The 27,101-nt window shown below is 37.0% G+C and overlaps 1 protein-coding gene across 1 annotated transcript; it reads right to left on the reverse strand.

The window, feature by feature from the left end:
• FH (fumarate hydratase) lies at window positions 1-27,101 on the reverse strand. Its single transcript, XM_086342671.1, has 10 exons — window positions 26,937-27,101; window positions 20,548-20,682; window positions 17,204-17,314; window positions 13,064-13,240; window positions 10,726-10,908; window positions 7,669-7,834; window positions 5,638-5,841; window positions 4,763-4,890; window positions 2,854-3,007; window positions 1-369 (listed from the first exon to the last, which is right to left on the reverse strand). Exons 1-10 carry the CDS (start codon window positions 27,066-27,068, stop codon window positions 227-229), a joined length of 1,533 nt encoding a protein of 510 aa, XP_086198797.1. The 5' UTR covers window positions 27,069-27,101; the 3' UTR covers window positions 1-226.

Raw genomic sequence — 27,101 nt, forward strand, 5'->3', positions numbered from 1 at the left:
TTTTGATTTTATATAATTTAGTGATTTTATTTGACACTTTTAAAATTCATTTTGGACCTAGCATGTCCTGAGGTTTTATACACTGACCAAACTGCTCTGCTAGAGACAGTCAAGTTCAATAGCGATTTTCTTTCATATTTATCCATTTTTGTTTGAGAAATATAAGGAGTCTGTATCACTTTTTATTTTATATGACATAATCATTTTTATTATACATTTATTTAAATCACTTTGGACCAAGCATGTCCTTCGGTTTTACCCACTCATCAAACTGCTCTGCAGTGAGATAGCCAAGTTCAATAGCAGTTGCCTTTAAGGTTGATCCATTTTTGTGTGCAGCCTTGGCGATCTTGGCGGCTTTGTCATACCCTGAAGAAATTAAAAGGTGACATAGGAGTTAGTAGTGAAACTTGGTTTTCTAAAGCAAGAGTAATCATTATTATTTATTTGACGCTACCAACCTCTTAAGTAAACATTTTTTAATCTTAAAAATATTTAGCAGTGGGTTATCTTGATAGCTGTCACTTCTTACACAGAATAAAACCTTTCTTCACTTTTCTTAAGTAATACGTACCTCACATTCTATAAGATGTGTCCCTAAACTGAAATGCTCACTAATACAGATATTTTCATAAGGGGGAAAATATATACACATAAGACATCTCTCTCTACACACACAAACACACACATACACACGTAGCACCAAGACATAGAAGTCTACATCTGGGTAGTATAAATGTGCTGTTTCAATAGTATGTTTAACCAAAAATAATTATCTTTCTAACAAAGCATTAATAAGCTTAGTGCTGCAGCAGTACAAAAAATACAGGACTGCATGACCAGGAACTGTGGTAAAGGTAAAGGGCTCTAAGAGGGAAGAGAGAGGAGAGTCCTCTCACAATGAGGGAGGAGCAGGCAGGGCTCTGAGGAGACACACACCTTCAGAGCTTCCAGCATCTCTTTCTGTTCTCCACTCTTTTCAGACGGTACACAGTACAAGTAGGGAAGTTTCAGACAAACATATACTTGCACAAGAGGTCACAGATCTACTGTTTACATCAAAGTTATTTGCTTTTAAAATTAATAGAGGCAGGGCAATTCTGGTTATCTTGATTTAATGTAATTTTTTTAAAAAGGCAAAAACCAGAAAGAAGAGAAATTAACAAAAATGAAACCAATGAAGGAGGAAAAAAAAACAAGATTAGAGGGGTATGAACAAAGAGAAGTCTGCAATGATTATCCACTAAGCAAGATGTGCAGCCAAATAAATATTTTTAAAAAATGTTATGTGTCATGTGCAGTTATTAACCACCTACAAAATGTTATGTGTCATGTGTGATTATCAACCACATATAAGATGTTACTCATAGTATCAATTAATCTACTATAAAACATTATGGACATAGTTAATACAAAATTAACACTGAATGCTAAACATGTTGAAATGGGCATTTACTGATCAAACTAACTTTGAAAGAATTCTCATGTTAAACCTTTGGGGTTAATATTAGACATTCCATACTTTAATGTTAATAATGACATTAACGTTAATAATGACATTAAAGTCTATGCATTATGCTAACCCTTTCAGTTTTCATTCAAGTCCCAAAAACATGACTACCTATTATACATAATGAGCACAATCAGAACCCATGATGTGGAGTTGTAAGGCTCATGCTTTGTCACCAGTCAGGCGTGCTTTTGCCCACTTATTCTTGAACGGCCTTTACCTCACATTAAACTGACTCAAAGAAAGATATCAATCATTCTGCTTTAGGAGTATCTCTAATTTAAACATTTTAGTAACAAATTCTGGAATATAAACATGATGAAACACTTATCCCATGAGCCTCTGGGTTCCTCTGTGCATCTCTCTAGCTGAATGCTAAGGTACAATAATTTCAAAAGAATCCAGTATTATTGCCAATTTTCATACTATTCCAAAAACAGACAGTATATTGGGCTCACAGCTACCTGCAGCAGTCAGGAGCTCTAACTTTATAAGACTGAAGTTATAGTTTGACATGAAGCCCAGATATAAAATCAGCCTTGAAAGTATAAGATTATTAAAGACTTTTTTAAAACAGTACTCATATCACACCAAAAGACTGCATCATAACTTGTTCTAATGTACAAAACCCTCAGCTCAGCAGTAAGGAAATGGTGGGAAAAGGCTTTTAATACATTATAACATAAAGCAGTGAGTGCCTCAAAATCTATGAGTTAAAATAGTGTATTTAACAGGGATCATTATGGTCGATCTATAATCCAAGTTAACAAGTTTGAATCTATATAATGAAATATTTATAAATCTGGAAAAGGCCTGCAACACAAAAGCCACAGTTTTAGACAAAATATTTCCCCCCTTTCCCTATAAGAAATGCATACATAACCCTTTTTTTTTTTTAATTTAATCCATTTCTGAGTTGAATAAAACAACAACAACAAAAGTATAGTAGCATCTAGACAAGGTAGAAAAATGAGTTCGTTCAGTGTTGTTAGTCAGCAAGTCCCAACAATACAAACTGAGAGGATATTTAGTATCTGAATTTAATGTCCCATAGTATCTAAATCCTATTAAGATTAAAATAAGCTTTAAGTTCTACTTCTGAACTTGCCACATTTCAAATAAAATGAAGTATAATCAATCAAGTTTTTGAAAGAAATATTACACCATAAAGGTTATAAATAATATATATAGCATCTTTCAACACAATTCAAAATGTCTTTAAGACAATGTTCAAAAGAAATCTGTTGTTCACTAACATTGATCCAGTAGTCTTAGTCTCTTAAAACTTTCTCAGCTTTTAAACTGTATATTCAAAATGACATTGTTATTCTTTAAACGCATACCTATGTGAGGATTAAGAGCTGTCACCAACATTAGGGACTCATTCATCAGCTTGCTAATCCTTTCTGTGTTGGCCTGGATTCCCACCACGCAGTTTTCTGTGAAGGAAACCGATGCATCTCCCAGCAGTCGGGCTGAGTGTAACACATTTTTAATCTGAGAGAGAGACAGATTTATTAAGCCTAGCTTTTTTCTTTGTTCGATAACATATTTGCTAGTTCATATATGAATATAATTCAATTAACATATAGCACTCTTACAACCTGTAAGAAATCATACCCCCAAAAAATATGAAAGAAACTATAAACATTTGAGGACAGAGAAGTGCTTTTTTAAGAGGTGAAAAGGCATAAACACAAAAAAACTAAAGCACGAGATAGTCTGTGGTATTATAAAATACAGGTATGAAATGTTAAAGAACGCAGAGAAAGAAAATAAATTCCAGTTGTAGGAGTTGATGAAGTTCTACTGATGGAGAGAACTGAAATAGTCAGAGGTTGTAAAGTTCAGCGTGTGTGTGAGGCAATGAGTGAAGCCAGGGCTTCTCAGTTCTTAATGATCAGCATGTTAGTTTGTTTTAGCATTTTTTGTGACATTTCCAACATATATTAAAATAAATATATATCCGCATCCTAATCTCTCTGGTCTAAAATCCCAGGGTCTGAAAACAGTACTTCCAACAGTGGACTCACACAGAACTTCCAAGGTTTAATTTGATACTAACAACTTTATTATATCGCAAATGTTGATTATCTCGACTTACTATTAAAAACAAAACAGATCTTTTAAAAAAAAACTGCAAGACATTTAATGTTATGCACATGTATCTGCCAGGCAGCTGGTGTTAACTGTTTGGAATCTGACCTGAAAGGAAAAGCTTTTTAATATGAGATGTCCTTTTGTCTGTCTTCTATTTTCCACTAGAGTGCATATCACATAAGGGCAAAAAAATTTGTTTTGTTCATTGCTCTATCACTAGCAACCAGGACAGTGCCTGACATAGACTAGTACTCAGTCAATATTTAATGAATACAGTGAATGAATAAACATAATATTTGTCATTTGCATGTTATCAAATTAAAATCAGACTTTACATCAGATACAAACTACAAATAAGCCTTTAATATATATTTAGATATAACACTTCACACAAATAGAGGACTCTAATAGGTAACAGTTCCATTATCTGAAGTTGGGGAAACTGGATAAAAGATGATGCCATTTTGTTCCATCTTCACAAAGATGAAGGAAATAGAACAGATTTGAACACTGAGTGGACACAATGTTTTCAAGGTGTATGGAAGAGTAAGACCAATCATAGTCTTGAGAGAGAAAGGAAAGAGAACTAGATAGAAATTACTGAATAAACCAAGGACAAAAGTGTCTCAAGGGACAAGTCTAGGTCAGATGGCAGTTAAGAGCCGTGGCATGTCTGTTGGACTCAACAGTGCTACAAAAACAATTCAAATACAAGTGCAAGTGTGGAAGCCCAACTGCAGTGCATATGCAAGTGAGAGTGGGCATTCCTTTACAACAGCTGAATTTGGAGAGGAAGAAAGCAGCAGTAAGAAGGAGACAGAATGGAGGCAGAGTTTCTTTCCTCTGTTTATTAACTGAGGAACTAGAACTTATTTCTAGCAGTTGGCGTCCCCAGTGGCTAGGGACAAGAAAGAAACCTATAACCCACTTTCAGAATTTTTCTTCCTGTTATAAAAAGCAAACCATCAATTACTTAAGCTAAAAGTCACCTAATTAAATATCCAGGATTAATCTTCTAACATTAATATATGCTTGACTTCCAACTGCTACTCATATTATCTTAACACCTAATGAACTTTAAGAAATCTTTATGAAAGACAAAAACCAAGACAACTAGCTTTGGGTCAAAGGCATTAAAAATCAAAAACTTACCATCATTGGCTTGAAAACATTCAACTCAAAATGTCCATTGCTGCCTCCAACGGTAACAGCGACATGATTCCCCATGACTTGGGCTGCAACCATGGTCATTGCTTCACACTGGGTGGGGTTCACCTTTCCTTCAAGAAAACCACATCGAGCACACCGATGGATTCAAGTATGAGTTAAAATTAGGTTTTAGATCAAATAAACAAGAAAAGAAGGAAAGACAAAGCAAGACATATAATAAAGCAAGGCCCCAACCATATCTGTGTAGCCTCCCATACCTCACTGGCCAAAGCCCAAAGCAAAAAATGAAATAAGAGACATGTGATATAATTCTTTTTATTCAACCCATTAAGATCACTTTAATAGCCTGTTCTAGAATTCTATTTGCTTTGGGTTGTGAAAGAACTATTTACACATTTTCTAATATGGAAATCAGAATACACGATACTAACTAAAATTGTTTTCTCCTATATTGTTGGTGATGCTCCCAGAAGTTCTGATCAAAGGCAGCCCTAAGCACATTCTGAAACAAGTGTGCCACATACGTCCCCATCTACTTACAGATCATGTTAAACTAAAACAGCCGTGCTTTGTAGATGAGAATGCCTGGGTTCTAATCAAGTTTCAGTTCTAACATTTATCAGCTATGTGGTGATTGTTGTTGTTTAGTTACTAAGTCATGTCAAACTAGTTGCGACCCCACAGACTGTAGTGCCCCAAGCTCATCTATCCATGGAATTTTCCAGACAAGAATACTAAAGTGGGTTGCCATTTTCTTCTCCAGGGGATGTTCTTGACCCAGGGATCAAACCTGCATCTCCTGCTTGGCAGGTATATTCTTTACCAATGAGCCACCTGGGAGCCAGCTACATGATTACCTGGCATGATACTGCTTCCTGGTTCATTTTCAGGCAAAATTAGTTCTCCCAGTCCAGAGCGAGGACCAGAACCCAGAAAACGAATATCATTTGCGATCTTCATCAGACTGCAAGCAGTAGTATTCATGGCTCCACTGAGTTCAACCAAAGCATCATGAGCAGCCAGAGCTTCAAACTTATTTGGAGCTGTGACAAAAGGTAAGCCTGAAGAAAAAAATCAATAACCTGTATGAGTTAACAGGTAAAATTAAACATTTTTCTAATATCAGCAAGTTAAACAGAAACTGTCAGTATATGAACATAAGCAAAAACAGAATAAAAATTTAACTTCATAAAGAAATGCTTAAGACTCAAGCTTTCTCTACATTTCTTCAAGATGTCCTGAGGAGTAGAAGGAATCTAATGATACTAGCACATTTAAAAGATAAAACAAGCACAATTAATGTTGAAAGAAATATAAAATACTAAATGAAAAATCATTCTGCTATTGCAAACACATGTGTATGATGCCGTGAGTAAAGATGAAAAGTAGGTAAAATTCACTCCACTCGATTCCGAACTCCTTTCCTAGTACAATTTTCCCCCCATTTGAGGCATCCTACTCTCTTCTCTTGGAGAAGGCAATGGCACCCCACTCCATTACTTTCACCTAGAAAATCCCATGGACGGAGGAGCCTGGTAGGCTGCAGTCCATGGGGTCGCTAGAGTCGGACACGACTGAGCGACTTCACTTTCACTTTTCACTTTCATGCATTGGAGAAGGAAATGGCAACCCACTCCAGTGTTCTTGCCTGGAGGATCCCAGGGACGGGAAGCCTGGTTGGCTGCCATCTATGGGGTCGCACAGAGTCGGACACGACTAAAGCGACACAGCAGCAGCAGCAGCAGCAGTCTCTTCTCTGGGCTTTTCAGGTGGCGCTAGTGGTAAAAACATGCCTGCCAATGAAGGAGATGTAAGAACTACAAGTTTGATCCCCGGGTCGAGAAGAGCCTCTGGAGGAAGGCATGGCAAACCACTCCAGTATTCCTGCCTGGGAAATCCCATGGACAGAGAAGCCGGGTGGGCTAGAGTCCACGGACTCGCAAAAGACACTACTGAAGTGGCTGAGCACACATGCATTCTGTTCTCTAGCCAGGACCTACAAGCTCCTCTGTGAGATCAGGAAGTCAAAATGAACTAGACATTCTCAGTCGCTCCCATGTTCAAATTTTTAAAGATCTACATATTCTAGACCCCATATTACAATTCTCACTGATTAAAGTTTAATTAAAAGTCAAATCTCTGCTAGTAAGCAATAATAAGAAATGTAGAATTATCTGTACTCTCTGTTAAGATCTGCATGTTAATAAGAGTTTTCTGGAGACAACAGCTCTAGTAACAGTTACTATTATTGAGACCTTCAAAAAGGTCATTAATTCAAAGAAATGTCACAGTATGCCATAGGGAAAAAAGAAATTAAGCCAGTCAATCTCTAACATACTTGTTATTCAAATGAATTTCTCACCAATCATTTGATTCTTCCTACTTTGAAAACAAGTATTCAAAACAGCTTTAGTGGTGATTTAGTTGCCAAGTCATGTGACTCTTGCAACCCTATAGACTGTAGCCCACCAGGATCCTCTGTCCATGGGATTTCCCAGGCAAAATTACTGGAGTGGGTTGCCATTTCCTTCTCCAGGGGATCTTCCCAACCCAGGGATCACACCCAGGTTTCCTACATCGCAGTCAGGTTCTTTACCAACTGAGCCACCAGGGAAGCCTACAACAGCTTTAAATGGAAAATAATTGAATACTACCAGATAGTAAATGAAATTAGCACTAATAGATTTTAATAATTACATGTTATATGAACTTACAGATGGAATACTGGATAAGGATTAATATCACAACTTCTAAAACAGACACAAAGTAGATGACTGATGGGGAAGTATTATTTCTAACTTTAAATCTGTAAGAATTCAAAGCAGAAACACCCAGAAAAACACAGACTGGTCTAATGGTAATAAGTAGTAAGCCATGTTATCACCTACCTGTGAGCACAGCCACTTTTGCAGCAACCTTTTCTGCAAAGCCAATTCTAGTATTTAAACCAGTGCCAACAGCAGTGCCCCCAGCAGCGAGCTCATAAATTCTTGGCATGGCAGCTTTTATTCTTGTTGTTGCATATTTCACTTGTTGAACATAACCGCTAAATTCCTGAAAAAATAAAGAAATTAAGGTGAGAGTATACAATTTCCTAATGGCATGTAAGTCACTCTAACTGCATTGAATATAAGTTTTTAAAAAACACATCTCAGGTACAAAATTAGAAGCTACTCAAGTGGCAATTACATTAATGTATATGATAAGCAATGTACAAGGGTGAAAGGGCATTTAGAAACCTATCAGGTAGGCCATGCCACTGATAACAACATGCACCCTACCTATAAACTATAAACTACTCTTTTAATAGAAAACCAACACAGGAAATAAACGTAAAAAAACACAACTTTACTACATTAAATTATTGGTTTATATGCAAATGATTTATTTTGTTGGTGCATTTCAAATAACTTGAAGAAAGAAAAAAACTGAATCTCCTTAAGACAATTTCAGTTAAAAAACCTGACGTGGAATTTGAGGGTGTTTTAAAAAGCTCTCAAGAAGCTAAGTGACTTATTGAACAGCCTAAGAAGGTAACAGGGTAGAGTAAGACCCTGGGTAGCTTCATGATGCATTTTAATTCTGCTATGAATGCCACACTGCTTCCCAAAGTACAACATACTTTAAGTAAAGTAACCACAGAAATCATCATGTTTGAAACACAGCAAGGGCCCTATTAAGTAAGAACTATGCAAGGACAGAGGGCATAAACTAGAACTCAACTGAGCAAGCCAGGATATACAGTTACACTCAATCTATCTTTTCTTTACCCTATCTAACAACACTGAAACACCATGAATACTTTTGATTAGTACTGGGATTTCACACTGCTCTAAAGAAAATACTTTTTAGAAGATACAACTTCTTTCCATCTGATCTAATATCACTTACATATATACCAGGTGGATTCACTTAAGGAATACATTTTATTAGAGAAAAAATTACACTCAAGAAACTCAAAAGACTATTTCAATAAAACCAAGTATAAATACCTCTGGTAAGATAAACAGAAAAATCTAACTTTCTGTCACAAAGAATGATGATTTTACATAGGAAGCTGAGTCATGGCCCAAATGGACTTTAGCACATAATGGTTTTCCTACATGTAACACTCAAAAAAAACAGGAAAAAAACTAGAAACCAGAGAGATACTCAAAAGTTTCAAAAACAGATACTGTATCTCCTTAGAACTTATGTATGGTAGAGCCAAAATCACTGCAGATGGTGACTGCAGCCATGAAATTAAAAGATGCTTACTCCTTAGAAGGAAAGGTATGACCAACCTAGACAGCATATTCAAAAGCAGAGACATTACTTTGCTAACAAAGGTCCGTCTAGTCAAGGCTATGGTTTTTCCTGTGGTCATGTGTGGATGTGAGAGTTGGACTGTGAAGAAGGCTGAGTGCTGAAGAATTGATGCTTTTGAACTGTGGTGTTGGAGAAGACTCTTGAGAGTCCCTTGGACTGCAAGGAGATCCAACTAGTCCATTCTAAAGGAAATCAGTCCTGGGTGTTTATTGGAAGGACTGATGCTAAAGCTGAAACTCCAGTACTTTGGCCACCTCATGTGAAGAGCTGACTCATTGGAAAAGACCCTGATGCTGGGAGGAATTGGGGGCAGGAGGAGAAGGGGATGACAGAGGATGAGATGGCTGGATGGCATCACCGACTCAATGGACATGAGTTTGAGTGAACTCCGGGAGGTAGTGATGGACAGGGAGGCCTGGCGTGCTGCGATTCATGGGGTCGCAAAGAGCTGGACACGACTGAGAGACTGAACTGAAGAGCCAATGATGTAAAGAGAAATAAGATACAGCTTAAGAAGCAACTTAATTTAGTAAGCTTTATTTAGTCACATCATGTGTACCTCAATTAATCATTTCCAGTTTTCCTCATTCCTGCTGTCATAAACTTAAGGTAAATGATCATGTTTTTTTCCATTGTTTGCTATCAGATGAACAAAACTACAAATGAAATCTTTCCAAATAACCAGCAGCCAAACGCTCACAACTAACTTGAATTTCTACAAAAATACTGTTACTGATACTTGATATAGAATTTGTGTATGTCCTACCTCAAAGTGGAGTGAGCTTACTGAGACAAAATCTGTTCCTTGTATTTCCTCTGCAATGTGTACTATTAGACATTCTTTAAAGTATCACTGAAAGTGAAGTTACTCAGTAGTCTCCAACTCTGCGATTCCATGGACTGTAGCCTACCAGGCTTCTCCATCCATGGGATTTTCCAGGCAAGAGTACCAAAGTGGGTTGCCATTTCCTTCTCCAAGGGATCTTCCTGACCCAGGGATCAAACCCGGGTCTCCCACATTGCAGGCAGACGCTTTACCCTCGGAGCCATCATAAAGAAACATAAAAATGCTTTTTGTATTTTGGAAAAGAGTAATACCTCTTTTACATGTGGCCAAAACATTTAACCACTTTAAAATTAATTTTTAAAGAACTTACTAATTTAGAATAAGAGAGACAAAGGAAGAAATTATGATAATGATACTGATAAAGATGATGACAGCTAACACCAATATGTGCTTACAATATATCACAAACAGTTCTAAGCATTCTACATGAATTAGCTTATTTGAACCTCATAACTATTCTACGAAAGAGATATTATTTTCTTGGTTTTACAGCTAGAAAAACTGACGCAAAGAAAAGCTAAGTTTCCTAAGGTCCAATAGTTTACATATAGCAAAGCTAAGATTTAAACTCAAGCAGACTGATGTGGAGTCTGGTTCATAACCAGTATGCCCTGCTCTTCTCCTGAGTGGATGCCAATAAAATCACTGACAGGTTAATGCAGAATCATCTCTGTTGCTGAACTGAACTGTTACAAACTTGGCCATTTAAACCAGTGTGATTTAGAGGGTAATACATTGGCCATTTGTACCAAGCCCACAATGGAACCAAATCTAATCACACTCAATATACCTGCCCAAGAGTAAGTGGAACAGCATCCTGTGTATGAGTACGCCCAATTTTGATGATCTGGTCAAACTCTTTGGATTTTGCTTCCAGAGCATCATGCAGCTTCTGTAGTCCTGGGAGCAGCACTTCATGAACTTCTATTGCAGCAGCAATGTGCATTGCTGTGGGAAAAGTATCATTTGAGCTCTGTCGGAAAGTTTTCAAAAGAAACATAAAATGTTAAATCATAGGCCAAAAAAACCAAACTTGAATGTCTCAGTTGAAAATCTCACTAAGTGACTACTCAAAATGTGGCATATTTAGTACTCTATTATATTTATGTGTGCCAAGTCACTTAGGATCAAATAAGAAGCAAAAGAAGCAACCTGATTTCCTTTACAGAAGGTATTTAGGTCGGTATTACACAGACCATCTACAATGAATATATTACATATTACTGTATCTACCTGCTAATAAATAACAGCAAGACACAAAGAAATACACCTAGCAAATATAAGGATAGCAGTAATAAAACATCTTACAGTTAAATAACACATACAGTCTTTCACGAACATTTCTTCCTTCACTAAACTTGAGGAAAATTCTGCGAGATAGGTCACCACTTTAAAAATAGAACAGAATCTGTCAAAGAAATTATGTGCCATGCCAAAGTATTTAGAGTTGGCAGAACTGGGACCTGACCAGGTAGTCTATAAACACCATGCTCTTTTGTCAAATGTAAACCTTTACTTTTAAATTACGACGTTATCTTTAACTCTACCTCAGTCCTCTACCTGACCATACACACTAGGTTATTCTGAAGTAGATTTCAGACTTCAATATACATAAAAGATAAACTCATATTTAAATGCAAGTCCTAGGTCTGCAAAATCCTTCACACCATGCAATGTGAAATAAATAAATAAACTTCCTTATACTTTAAATTACACTAGGTACCCAGATCCTGATTTTTAAATATCACTTCCCAATAAGATCCTCCAAAAGGTCTTTGGAAAAATGATTGCTTAGGGGGGTTAGGACAGGAAAAATACAAGATGATAAGCCTGGAGCATCCTGTAGTGGAAAAATTAAGTGCCTTAAAAAAAAAAAGGGATGGTGGCATGTTCAAAGGACACAGGAGTCAACATGCTGTGGCTTTATGGAACGATATGAGTAGCAACATAAAGAATAAAAATACTGGATTATAACCTTAAGAAAAAATATTAATGAATTCATGCTTACATATAAATGATTAAATAAATAAATAAATCCAAGGGGAGAGAGAAGAAGAATATTCTGTAAATATTCCTTACAGAAAAATTTCAATTAATGCAAAAATAAAGAGGGGGGAAAGAAAATTACTACTAAAACATCACAGCAGTAATTGCTATTGGCAAGATCTTCTGATGAATGTTAAAAATTAATAGGCAAAAGTTTAGGGAAAAAGAGGCTGTTTTCATAGCCTCAAAGTTCTCTATTAATTTCACGGTTATTTTAACAAGTGTCCAAAAATTTCTTGATATTTCTCCCTGTAGGAAATAGAGCTTAAGTGCAGTAGCTGGAGTATAGGCTATTGGAAAATGAAGACACCATCTTAACCAAGTGGCAGACACCATCTTAACCAAGTGATTCGAGCTAACATCACCAGTACCAACTTGTGCTATTATCATGTACCCCTGATATGATGCAAGAAGAGCCCTTCATTTCTTAACAATCTTCCCCAAAATCCACAGTCTCAGTCTAATCATGAGAAAACAACAGACAAACCTATATTGAGGGACATTTTATGAAATATCTGACCACTGCTTTCAAAAGTCACAAAGACAAAAAGCAAACTTTCAGATTAGAGGAGACCAAGGGGATGTGATGACAATACAATGTGGAGCATGGACTGGATCCTGGTTAAAAGAAGAAGGACATCAATAGAAAACTAATAAAGCCTGCTTAGGAGTATTGTACCAATCTCAATTTCTTCGTGTGATAAGTGTACCAGGGTTATGTAAAATATTTAATATTAAGGTTAGCTGGGTAAACGGTACATAGAAACTCTGAAATTCTTTGCAATTCTTATAAATAATTTTATTTTTCAAAAGAAAGAGTTTTTAAAATATAAATCAATGAAAATATAAACATATACTAAATTCAAGTATCCTAAAAGTGATTTTTACCCCCTAAAGGTGCTTTTCATGAAATTTAATACATAGACTCAAGATTCATAAAATAAATAAGAAGAACATAAAAGAACTCCTTTCCATTAAAGAATATAAGCAGAATTAATCCTGTCAAAAGTTAATGCCTGTTTTACAAGGGAAATCTCAGCATTCTTCTCAGTTTATACAAGGAAAAGAATTCGTATACTGACCTGGCTTTTATTAACATGATCGTTGGGATGTACAGGTTTCTTGCTGCCAAGTTCACCTCCCAGAATTTCAATTGCTCGATTGCTAATGACTTCATTTACATTCATATTTGTCTGGGTTCCTGATCCAGTCTGCCATACCACAAGTGGAAAATGATCATTTAATTTACCTTCAGCTACCTGCAGAACAAAATGTTAAAAAATGTATTTTAAAAAATAAGAAAAATTCTATATTCATTAAGCTGTTTGAATCAAATGATTGTCGGCATCATTTATAGTACTATTTTAAAGACACTCACTTTTTTCATGTGCTACTATAGTTCCTGGTTGTCCAGCAAATTGAAGCTTCTGCAGTCTAAACACTGCTACTTTATTTTTTCACTTTACAATATTGTATTGGTTTTGCCATATATCAACATGAATCCACCACAGATATACATGCGTTTCCCATCCTGAACCCTCCTCCCTCTTCGTACCATCCCTCTGGGTCGTCCCAGTGCACCAGCCCCAAGCATCCAGTATCATGCGTCAAACCTGGACTGGCGACTCATTTCATATATGATATTATACATGTTTCAATGCCATTCTCCCAAATCATCCCACCCTCTCCCTCTCCCACAGAGTCCAAAAGACTGTTCTATACATCAGTGTCTCTTTTGCTGTCTCGTACACAGGGTTATTGTTACCATCTTTCTATAATTCCATATATATGCGTTAGTACACTGTATTGGTGTTTTTCTTTCTGGCTTACTTCACTCTGTATAATAGGCTCCAGTTTCATCCACCTCATTAGAACTGATTCAAATGTATTCTTTCAATGGCTGAGTAATAGTCCATTGTGTATATGTACCACAGCTTTCTTATCCATTCATCTGCTGATGGACATCTAGGTTGCTTCCATGTCCTGGCTATTATAAACAGTGCTGCGATGAACATTGGGGTACATGTATCTCTTTCAATTCTGGTTTCCTCAGTGTGTATGCCCAGCAGCAGGATTGCTGGGTCATAAGGCAGTTCTATTTCCAGTTTTTTAAGGAATCTCCACACTGTTCTCCATAGTGGCTGTACTAGTTTGCATTCCCACTAACAGTGTAAGAGGGTTCCCTTTTCTCCACACACTCTCCAGCATTTATTGCTTGTAGACTTTTGGATCGCAGCCATTCTGACTGCGTGAAATGGTACCTCACAGTGGTTTTGATTTGCACTTCTCTGATAATGAGTGATGTTGAGCATCTTTTCATGTGTTTGTTAGCCATCTGTATGTCTTCTTTGGAGAAATGTCTATTTAGTTCTTTGGCCCATTTTTTGATTGGGTCATTTATTTTTCTGGAATTGAGCTGTAGGCGTTGCTTGTATATTTTTGAGCTTAGTTGTTTGTCAGTTGCTTCATTTGCTATTATTTTCTCCCATTCTGAAGGCTGTCTTTTCACCTTGCTTATAGTTTCCTTTGTTGTGCAGAAGATTTTAATTAGGTCCCATTTGTTTATTTTTGCTTTTATTTCCAATATTCTGGGAGGTGGGTCATAGAGGATCCTGCTGTGATATATGTTGGAGAGTGTTTTGCCTATGTTCTCCTCTAGGAGTTTTATAGTTTCTGGTCTTATGTTTAGATCTTTAATCCATTTTGAGTTTATTTTTGTGTATGGTGTTAGAGAGTGTTCTAGTTTCATTCTTTTACAAGTGGTTGACCAGTTTTCCCAGCACCACTTGTTAAAGAGATTATCTTTAATCCATTGTATATTCTTGCCTTCTTTGTCAAAGATAAGGTGTCCATAGGTGCATGGATTTATCTCTGGGCTTTCTATTTTGTTCCACTGATCTATATTTCTGTCTTTGTGCCAGTACCATACTGTCTTGATGACTGTGGCTTTGTAGTAGAGCCTGAAGTCAGGCAGGTTGATTCCTCCAGTTCCATTCTTCTTTCTCAAGATTGCTTTGGCTAGTCGAGGTTTTTTGTATTTCCATACAAATTATGAAATTATTTGTTCTAGCTCTGTGAAGAATACCGTTAGTAGCTTGATAGGGATTGCATTGAATCTATAAATTGCTTTGGGTAGTATACTCATTTTCACTATATTGATTCTTCCAATCCATGAACATGGTATATTTCTCCATCTATTAGTGTCCTCTTTGATTTCTTTCACCAGTGTTTTATAGTTTTCTATATATAGGTCTTTAGTTTCTTTAGGTAGATATATTCCTAAGTATTTTATTCTTTTCGTTGCAATGGTGAATGGAATTGTTTCCTTAATTTCTCTATTTTCTCATTATTAGTGTATAGGAATGCAAGGGATTTCTGTGTGTTGATTTTATATCCCGCAACTTTACTATATTCATTGATTACTTCTAGTAATTTTCTGGTGGAGTCTTTAGGGTTTTCTATGTAGAGGATCATGTCATCTGCAAACAGTGAGAGTTTTACTTCTTCTTTTCCAATTTGGATTCCTTTTATTTCTTTTTCTGCTCTGATTGCTGTGGCCAAAACTTCCAAATTACTATGTTGAATAGTAATGGTGAAAGTGGGCACCCTTGTCTTGTTCCTGACTTTAGGGGAAATGCTTTCAATTTTTCACCATTGAGGATAATGTTTGCTGTGGGTTTGTCATGTATAGCTTTTATTATGTTGAGGTATGTTCCTTCTATTCCTGCTTTCGTGAGAGTTTTTATCCTAAATGGATGTTGAATTTTGTCAAAAAATTATCTATTGAGATAATCATATGGTTTTTCTTTTTCAATTTGTTAATGTGGTGTATTACATTGATTTGATTTGCAGATACTGAAGAATCCTTGCATCCCTGGGATAAAGCCCACTTGGTCATGGTGTATGATCTTTTTAATTAACCACTGCTACTTTAAAAGGTGAAAGATAATCTATTGTGAATGGCATAAAAATTTCACTGATTCCAAATGAAAACTGAATCAAAGATATCTTTCTTCTATTTCTCCAACTGCCCTCTGTAATATCCAGACAGGGCCACTTGTTAATGCTGGCAAATGTGTTAAGTCTCTAGATAAATTCACTGTTGGTACTCAGCAAGAATATCCAACAGATGTTACAGCCAGAGTCAGCATTATAACCAACAAGTGACTTAACAGTGTGAGTTCACTAGTAGCTACTGCATCCCACAAATGTCCCATGAGTAGCAATCTCCAAGCACAGACATAAACATGTCTAGACTTGTCTCTATTTTTGTCATATTTTTGTATTCTGAGCTAGTTAGTTTTTTAATTTTAAGTTCTCTGGGAAAGTAAGCACTTAACTTCATCTTCTGGAATGATTTTAGTTTTAAGCTAAGAAAATCGGTGTGCACGTTAGAAATTATTACCTTAAAAAAACTGGTTCATTTAAAAGTAAAACTTTTTTCCTAACTGAATAAAAATAATAGGTGATTAGTGTAAAAAATTCTGAGAACTAAGAAAAGTATAACAGTCATCATACTTTTACCCTCAGAAATAAAGATGATTAGAACTTAGGCATCTCCTTCTAGTCTCTACTTCAAGTGATGGGAGTATATATGCAGAAAAACGTGTTTTCTATTCACTTTTTCTAAACAAAATTGGGATCATAAAATACATGCATTTTGCAATCTTTCCTCCCCACTTCTTATATGGGTAGGCTTTGTTCTATGACATTCTTTAAAAAACTAAATTTCTGTGGCTTCACAATCTAACTTGTTTAAACAGCTGCTTTAATAAAAAGTACTGCAATGAACATTATATCTAGAGCTTTTAAGCTGTTATCTCTGCTTATCTTTGCACAACAATCATGTTATTGGTGGAAGAGTGAAATTACATTCTGCACACATATTATCAAACAACCAATTTTAAAGGGAATCATTTATACATAAAACAAGAAATCAAATATATAAGTTCAAAGAGTGCCTCTTTAAAAACTTATCTTTAAACTATATAAATTACAAGGAAAAGTAAAGAGAAATGAAAGGTATAAAATCATCCAGAAAATCTGCCACAATATATATTTGAAGCATATTAATATCCTTACCAAATAATAACATTGTCATCCTATGTTAAAACACATTAACTCAAGAATTCAGTGCCCCTTTCCTCAGGCCAGAGCTTATCATTATCCGGAAGATAATAGGGATCTAATGCCAACAAGTAAACACTCTTATCACCTCTTACCTCATCTGCTGCCTTCATTATTGCATTAGCAATCTTTGGATCAAGACCATAATCCTGGTTTACTTCAGCAGCTGCTCGCTTCAAGATGCCAAATGCTTTAATAACTGGGATCTAAAATTTTTAATCAGAAAAATATCTCAATTTGCAATTTAAGCATGGAAATTTAAGATTACTATCTTATGCAGGTACAAACATTGTACAGAAAACAATAACTTAAATAATATTATGACATTAAAATGTTTAGGATATAGACAAAAATTAAAGATAGGCATATAAAAACCAAGAACCATCATTTATCTATTTGTATAGGCAACCGAACACAAGCAAATACAATGACTTTTCACAGATATGTATGTATGCCTTACACACACATACACACATTCACACAGATGTACAATATACCATTTGTCCTATTTTTTATAAGATATTACAACACACATGATTTTACATCACATATTTAAAAACAAATGATACTCAACCATTTCACCAGGCTATACCATTATTTCCTGGAGAAAGGAATGGCAACCCACTCCAGTATTCTTGCCTGGAAAATTCCACAGACAGAGGAGCCTGGTTGGCTACAGTTCATAGGGTCACAAAGAGTTAGACACAACTGAGTAACTTTTCACTCATACCATTATTTGGGCTTCCCTGGTGGCTCAATAGTAAAGAACCCACCTGCCAATACAGGGGCTTCAATCCTTGTTTTGGGAAGATCTCCTGGAGAAGGAAATGGCTGCCCACTCCAGTATTCTTACCTGAAAAATCCCATGGACAGAGGAGCCTAGTGGGCTACAATCCATGGGCGGGGTCTCAAAAGAGTTGGACACCACTTAGTGACTGAACAACAACATTATTTTCCCTCACTGGATTCTACACTACGTAATAATTTTTCCTTCTCTTTAGAAAAGAATAAAACAACAAGTAAAATAAAGGTAGCAAAATGGTGCTATGAAAACTGGACACCACATGCAGAAGAATGAGAATGGACCACCATCTTATACGATATACAAAAATGAACTCAAAAAGGATTAAAGACTTGAATGTAAGACATGAAATCATAAAACTCTTGAAGACATAAGCGGTAAGCTTTTTGATATCAGTCTAAGTGATGATTTTCTGGAGAAGTCCAAAAGAAAAAGCAACAGATGCAAAAATAAACAAATTGGACTATGTCAAACTAAAAAGCCTCTTCACAGTAAACCATCAAGAGAATGAAAATGTGGTGGCTGGAGGGTGTGAGGGGTGTGGGGGAACACGTAGGGCCTGGGGGTTGGTGAGTGACCAGGAACCAGTCTGCCATGGCGCACCATCCCCCACTTCCCCCATGGTTAGTAGCACTAATCTGTTTCAGAGTATTTCCTGCTAAATCCAGGAAATTAAAATTAAAACATTACAAGTGTTCTACCCAAATGAAATGGAAAGATATGACACATAGGATTACACATGAAAACAAATGAGAATTTCATTTTCTACAGGAACACTGCAGTGGGTCAAACCAATGCTGAAGGCACAACCAAATGCCAATCAACTCTGGCTACCAAAATGGAGTGACTGACCCCACAATGTCTGCAGATGCATAAAAATAAAAAAGGTCACAGTACAGAGCTTCACTGGGCACTACTGAAACAAAATGGTAAATATATCATTGGAGATGAAAGGGTCTCAGTATTCTTCACTCAGATTCAGTTCAGTTCAGTCAGTCAGTCATGTCCGACTCTTTGCGATCCCATGAATCGCAGCACGCCAGGCCTCCCTGTCCATAGCAGTCCATAAATTTTTTTTGATTTTGTTTTCCTAAGGACCTCAGATACAAAGAGTCTGCTTTATATCTTATGTAGTTCAGAAAATTAATCCAGATGGAAGCCAAATATGTAAAAATTGATAACCCTTGTATTCATCTTTCATAGACACCTGTCCAGATCCAAACAACTGCTCTGTCTCTGGTACAGCAGCAGCAGCAATCACACCACCCCAGAAACACACACCTTGCTAGTTGAAGCAAGAAAATCAAAACATGAGCCATGCTTACTCCAATTAATATTGCTTAAGACTGATCTTTTTAACCCTAGGAGTTGAACTATATGGGAATATTCAGGATCAGCTGCTACCCTCTCTCTCCCAACCATGTAGTCTGGCCCTCACCATTAGACTGGCTGTGGGTTGACAATTACAGAGATATTTTTCTAAGAAGATCCACTGCGTCTTGGAAAGGCATACAAATCTGTCAAGATTCAGTCTTGAAATCTTAGTAATGAGCTAAAATACGGAAGTTAAAATTACTGTTTAGATAAAAAGTATATTTAAAAGATAAAGGTAGCAGTATCTCACCAGATGAGGCCTGGGGACTTCTAGGCTTACTAGCCTATCCTGCATTCTTGTGGTGACTATTTTTCATACTCTAGTTGGGCTCCAGTAGGATATGTAATATATTTTATCAATTCTTTTCACACTTTAACATCTCTGAAATCAAGATGTATCTTCAAATCAATGACATGACACAACTTTAACTGGCAGATTTTTTCTTTCTTAGTAGTACATATCAGATCTAACTGAAGATTAGTTCTAAGGTAAGGGTTTAATGAAATATGGTTTTCATATATATATGAAATACTTGTTTTCATACAAATAAGAAAGTTTTCTCATCATTAAATCATTCATGTAGCACTGAACAAATACTTATATATTATGTTATATGCCAGACATCATGACAGATAGTATTTTTATGAATTAGTGTACACTTTTCTACAAACTGAAGCCAAGATAGATATAAAGTATAATATTAAAGAAAAATTGGACAGGAGGGGAGTTTGGGGGAGAATGGATACACGTATGTGTATGGCTAAGATCCTTTGCTCTTCACCTGAAACTATCACAGCATTCTTTATTAATTGTATTAATGTATTAATATTTATTAATCTTTGATTAATCATATAAATATATTGCAGCTATATCGTAATACAAAATAAAGTTTTTTAAAAAGTTTTCTTTTAAATCAGTTTCTTAAAAGCTTTACATCAATTAAAAAGAATCAAAATTAAAAATGTTTACAAACTACAACATTCTAGTAAAAATACGAAAAATTCAAGCAAGAATGAAAGACAAATCACTTAGTTCTATCAAATAAAATCCAAAAGACTCACAAAGTCATAGCTCAAAACACTAGCATACTAAAACTTTAAAAAGTTTAACGAGAGAGAAACACTTTATTACTCACAAAGCTAGTTCTCGAAATGACTTTACGTTTTAATTCTGTAAAATATTTATAAGGTAGGGTGACTCTCAATACTGAATAATACCTAGTTTATCTAAAATAAGCCAACATTTCCACAAAAGCCACTTACTGGCATGCGTTCTGTCATGCCTCCAATCTTAAAGTTCATTGTAGATCTCACAGTCTGGGCGCCATAATACTTATCATTTGGGACCTTGAGTTCACCAAAGGTATCATATTCTATCCGAAAAGAATTTTGGCTTGCCTAAAAATAAAGACAAGACACTGTTACAGCTTGAAAAGAAAACAAGTATCAGGAGAAATAACATCATATACAGGAAATACACAGGAAATTATTGGAAATAATTGGAAATTATTTAATATTGGAAATATAATTGGAAATATAAATTTAATTTGTAATTCCAAAATAATTGGAAATATATGTTTCCAATATACAGGAAACATCATATTTGGGAAAAGAAATTCTTAAGTACCACAAAGACAAAAAATTCCACTTTGATTCTCATTGTTCTCCCACACTTACAGTTTTTTTCCTGAAAATTTTAGTCACACAAATTAATACAGATGTTAATGATGGATTCTAGGATTCATACACTATGCACATGATAAATACAAAGAAAGCCTTTGAAGTCAAAAGAGTAATCTTTCCAATTCAGGAATATGCCTATTATTGGTCAAGCTTTCATCTACTATTTTACTAGAACTTTGGAAAATAACCTAAGAACAATACTTTCAAAGTTTGAAAATATTATATATTTAACCAAAGCTCAACCACTGTCTATAAATATTATGCATGAGAGAGAGCTTAGTGCAACACAAAATATTCCAGGCTTTGCAGTGAGATGGCCCACCACCTGGTAGCTGTGTCATCTTCAGCAAGTCAGCTTTTCTAATCTATAATTACAATAAATGGTGTAATTTACAGAGACATGGGCCAGATCAGTTCCTAACCTTCTCAGGGTATTGGATCATCTCTCTAGAAAAATTAATATAAATATAAATATATGTAAAATCTTATATACGATTTTAAGGAGTTTATACCTTGAAGTCAACTCATTCCCTAGGATAAGAACCCACGACCCAAAATCCCTTTTATGGAGAACCTAAGATTCTACCAAGTACATCAAATTATACTAATTAAGAAAAAAAAATAGACATTTGGAATCTACATATATTTATTTTACAGAGAGTTCAAAGAGATACTCAGAATTTTAATTAATGTTCTCCTTGCATTAATTATAAAATAAACATGATCAGATGATTCAAAAGATTTAAAAACACCTAGCAAAGTAATCTTATTTTAGTAAATAGTCCTCTGTATAGGAAACAAATAATTTTGTAGTTATCCCTTGGGAATAGAAAGATGGAACAACAACAACAAAAAAACTTTATGTTATAAAACTTTTTAAATTGTATGAAAAGAAAAATATCCTTGTATCTAGTGAGAAATACAGGAGTATAATCAGTGAGGTGTATTTTCTTCTTCTGCCTAAAAGTCTGCAGAGGACAGGAGTGGCTAAGATGGCAGAGTAGGAAGACTCAGCTCATTTCCTCTCAAGAGCACATCAAAATTATGATTATTTACAGAGCAATGATTGATTAGTAAAGCTGAAAAATTAGCAGAAAATAGCTTCTACAACTGTAGATATATAGGTACCATGGCAAAACAGGTAGGAGGGGTGAAGACATAGTAAAGTCAAGACCTATACTCCCCTGGGGGGAGGTGACCCACAAACTGGAGGATAATTACAATTGCAGAGATTCTCCCCCAGGAGAAAGAGGGCCAGGTCCAGTGTCAGGGTCCCTAGCCTGGGGGTCTTGCACTGAGAAGAGTCCCTTGAAACTTTGGCTTTGGAGGCCACAGGCCTCACTTTTGGTCAGAGGTCTGTGGGAAATAGAAACTCCACCCTTAAAGGGTGCACACAAAATTTCACACTCTGGCACCCAGGGCCAAAGCAGTAATTTGAAAAAAGCCTGGCTCTTTACAATGACCTACAGAAAAAAAAAAAAAAACCTTTATATTATAATAAACACACATGTATAGACACACAAGGCTGAAACAAACGTTTTGTGAAACAATCTGTCCTGCCCTCATATTTTCTATTCTATGCTATTCAGTCAAAACCCCAATGCTGTTTACTGTCCACTACATTGATTTCTCCACCCACTAATGAGTCCACCTGAAGTTTGAAAACCATGTGTATGATTTTCAAAACCTTCTTACATTATCTCTTCCTAGTGGCTTAGGCAAGAAGAGGACTGCTCAACTAAATTAATGAAAAAAATTATTAGTGCTTTTGATGAAAAAGTGAGGTTATGATGGTATCTATTAAATATAAATAAGTTTTTAATTATTACTAAAAAAATTGTGGGTTTTTTTTTTTTAATCATGTCTTTATATCTCATAATTCAGAGAGCAGAATTTCTGGGAGAAGTTTAAAGAGTCTAACCAGCTAGGCATAAGGCAGGCACAAACTGCAATTTCCTAATGTCCTGGGAGATGCATTTTTATTCACAATTGCTTCCCCTCCTAGAGAAGCATGAAAGGATAATATGGCCAGTGTGCATTGCAGTGTGATGGCTATTTGGTCCTAAAAATACCAAGTACTATTACCATCCACTAACCCCAGTAACCTGGAATTGATGAGGTGGTCTCCAAGTTTACAGGCTATCAGTCAAGAGTCTCAGTTCAGTTCAGTTGCTCAGTCGTTTCTGACTCTTTGTGACCCCATGGACTGCAGCACGCCAGGCTTCCCTGTCCATCACCAATTCCCGGAGCTTGCTCAAACTCATGACCATCGAGTCAGTGATGCCATCCAACAATCTCATCCTCTGTCATTCCCTTCTCCCGCCTTCAATCTTTCCCAGCCTAAGGGTCTTTTCCAATGAGTCAGGTGGCCAAAGTATTGGAGTTTCAGCTTCAGCATCAGGCCTTCCAATGAATATTCAGGACTGATCGCCTTTAGGATTGACTGGTTGGATCTCCTTGCGGTCCTAGGGACTCTCAAGAGTTTTCTTCACCACCACAGTTCAAAAGCATCAATTCTTTGGTGCTCAGCTTTCTTTATGGTCCAATTCTCACATCCATACATGACTACTGGAAAAACCATAGCTTTGACTAGACAGGCCTATGTCAGGAAAGTAATGTCTCTGTTTCTTAATATGCTGTCTAGGTTTGTCATAGCTTTTCTCCCAATGAGCAAGCATCTTTTAATTTCATGGCTGCAGTCATAACCTGCAGTGATTTTGGAGCCCCAAAAAATAAAGACTGTCACAGTTTCCATTGTTTCCCCATCTACTTCCCATGACGTGATGGGACCGGATGCCATGATCTTGGTTTTTGAATGTTGGGTTTTAAGCCAGCTTTTTCACCTTCATCAAGAGACTCTTTAGTTCTTCTTTACTTTCTGGCATAAGGGTGGTGTCTTCTGCATATCTGAAGTTACTGATATTTCTCCCTGCAACCTTGATTCCAGCTTGTGCTTCATCCAGCCAAGCATTTCTCATGATGTATTCTGCATATAATTTAAATAAGCAGGGTGACAACAAACAGCCCAGACGTACTCCTTTCCCAATTTGGAACCAGTCCATTGTTCCACGTCTGTTTCTAACTGTTGCTTCTTGACCTGCATACAGGTTTCTCAGGAAGCAGGTAAGGTGGTCTGGTATTCCCATCTCTTTTAATAATTTTCCACAGTTTGTTGTGATCCACACAGTCAAAGGCTTTGGCATAATCAATAAAACAGAAATAAGATGCTTTTCTGGAACTCTCTTGCTTTTTCTGTGATCCAACAGATGTTGGCAGTTTGATCTCTGGTTCCTCTGCCTTTTCTAAATCCAGCTTGAACGTCTGGAAGTTTCAGTTCACATACTGTTGAAGCCTGGCTTGGAGAATTACCAGAGTCTAAAGCGTTTAAAGGTTAGTAAAAAGGTACAGGCCTTAGGCCTATAATATATCCCTACGCATGTGTAAGATAACCATTAACTAAACCATGATATCTCTTAAAGAAAATGTAAAATGCCTTTCACATTCTCAGCCTTAGGTGGTTTCAAAGAATATTGCAGAATTCAAGAAAATCCAAACCATTTCTTAGGCAGAAAGACTATCTCAAGAGGTTTAAAATCCCAAATGTGACTTCATTTTGTTTGGGTTTCCAGTTTCTCTAAAGAGACTTCTTAAATTCTTTCAGTTCTTAAAGTACAGGGTGACCACCAAGTCTTAAAATACTGACAAATATGTAATAAGTGGTTTATTGATACTGTACTGCAATATAGAATATTATCCATGTTTTCAGACTTTATGGCCATCTTGAAGATGAAGTAACTTTAACTGTGCATGACATCTTTGCTTATTTACTAATAACTGCTTTGTTTACTTAACATGCCTCAGCAGTCTATAAGGTCTTCCCAGGTGGCACAGTGGTAAAGAATCTGTCTGCCAATGCAGGAGAAATGAGTTTGATTCTTGGGTTGGGAAGATCCCCAGAAAAGGGGATGGCAACCCCCATAGACACAGGAGCCTGGCAGGCTGCAGTCCATGGGGTTGCAAAGAGTTGGACACGACTGAGTAGGGATGCATGCACACAAGCAGTCTAAACCCTGTGCCCACAGTGACTGTTTCACACACAGGGGGCATTCAACATAATCTTCCTATCTGACCAACTTGTATTCTTAACTGAGACGAAAGGTAATTTAGGGAATTTAGGGTTATTTGAAGTTCTTTTTGTAAAAAGTTTATTGAAGTATAACTGATTTATAGTATTGTGTTAATTTCTTCTGTACAGCAAAGTGACTCAGTTAGACATATATATTTTTTCATATTCTTTTACATTATGGTTTGTCACTGGGTATTGAATATAGTTTATTTCTTAACACTAGCAACAAGAAAAACTTAGATCAACTCGGAGATTTTGGAGCTGAGAAGATTAGAGGGCAAAAGATGTATTTAGAATTTTGGGGACAAAAAAAAATCTATCCTCACCTGATGTTAGCTAATACTACAATACTAAAAGCAAGATAGTGCTTTGTTTTTTTTGACATTAACAGCAGGATAGATTCAGTTCTTCAGTCTTTTATTCCTTTTTTACAAAACACTAAATAAGTGAAAAATAACTTTTTAAAAGGCTTTAAAGTGTACTAAAATTATTCGAGCAGAGAGTTGCAGAAATATAAAGCATCCTTGATTTCTAGTTTCAGATATAGTGATGTCATCAAATTATCTTAAAGTGTATAGTCCAGAAAATGTCTTGGGCCTTTAAAATCCCCTAGATGGAAGCATTCATTTAATAAAGCACTCACCACGTCCCAAATTCAAAGTATTTCCACAGGGATAACATTGCTGAGTATCTGTAATTATTTTCATGTATCCTGGTGACTCAGACGGTAAAGTGTCTGCCTACAATGCGGGAGGCCCGGGTTCGATCCCTGGGTTGGGAAGATCCCCTGGAAAAGGAAATGGCAACCCACTCCAGTATTCTTGCCTGGAAAATCCCATGGACAGAGGAGCCTGGCTGGCTATGTCCATGGGGTCGCAAAGAGTCAGACATGACTGAGCGACTTCACTATTATGTATTACATAATACTGTATGTATTACAGTATTCAGTTCAGTCGCTCAGTCGTGTTACAGTATTACCTGACCAAAATCCCAACTCTGAGTAATTGAATAGGGTCTGAAGCCGCATCTCTCTGAATAAAAGCTCAAACTACAAATCAGAGTGAATAGGGCAAAATAGTAAGCCTTCCTAAACCAGCATTTCTTTCTCTCACTTTTCCTGATAATACACAGGTGAGCATACCTATTCAATGTTTATTTACTACAGCCCAAATTTCCGGAGGTTACTTTCTAAAGTGAAAAAGAGCTCGTGTAAGTTAGGGTATCCAACCTGAAATTGGACGTTTAGTTCCTTGGAGGGCGTGCCTCAATTAAAAGTGCTGATTCAGCAATAGTTAGGTCCCATGCAATTTTCTCCAACGTACTTCAGGACATTCTGCCAGTTTCATATTTCCGGGTTTTACAAAAGTTACGTGAGGAAAGAGAGTCTCACAAACTAAATGGCCAATTGCATGAGAAGTAAAATCTCTTAGGTTCACAAGACCCTTCCAACCCCGCCTGGAGACGACTAGCAGCACAGCTGTGACCCCCAGAAATTAGCTCCGAGGGGCTGGATTCAGCCGGGCCCACGAAGGGCAGGTGCGGAGCTGCCCCTTCACGACACAGTCCCACCTCGTGGCTGCCCCCTCCTCACACCGTCCACCTCAGCATCCTCGCAAGGGCAGTCGCCACAGAAGTGAGCGCGGCAGGGGCAGGGTCCACGAGGCCCGGCATGACTCTCGCCCACAGCTGCCGCCCCTCCCGAGCGCTCCTCCAACTGAGGAAGCGCCCCGGGCCGGCAGAGAAGTTCCAACACACGGGCCAGTACCGAGACCCTAAGGCCGGAGGGCGGGAGGCCTGAAGGTCACCGCGGGGCGGCCAGGGCGGTCGGGCAGCACGAGCTCACCATTCGAGCGGCGTTCGGAGGCCGGAGCAGGAGGACTGCTGGGCCACCCGGGCCAAGGCCAGGTCTAGGGGCGGAACCTGGATTCCGCGAGAGTAAACGCGAACGCGCGAGGAGCCGGAACGCGCGATCCATAGCGCGGCGGCCTTGGTAGAGCTTCCGGGCGTT

This window comes from Bos grunniens, chromosome 16, assembly GCF_055505025.1.
Source record: "Bos grunniens cultivar Pamir isolate PY7600 chromosome 16, Bosgru_T2T1.0, whole genome shotgun sequence".
Taxonomy (NCBI): domain Eukaryota; kingdom Metazoa; phylum Chordata; class Mammalia; order Artiodactyla; family Bovidae; genus Bos; species Bos grunniens.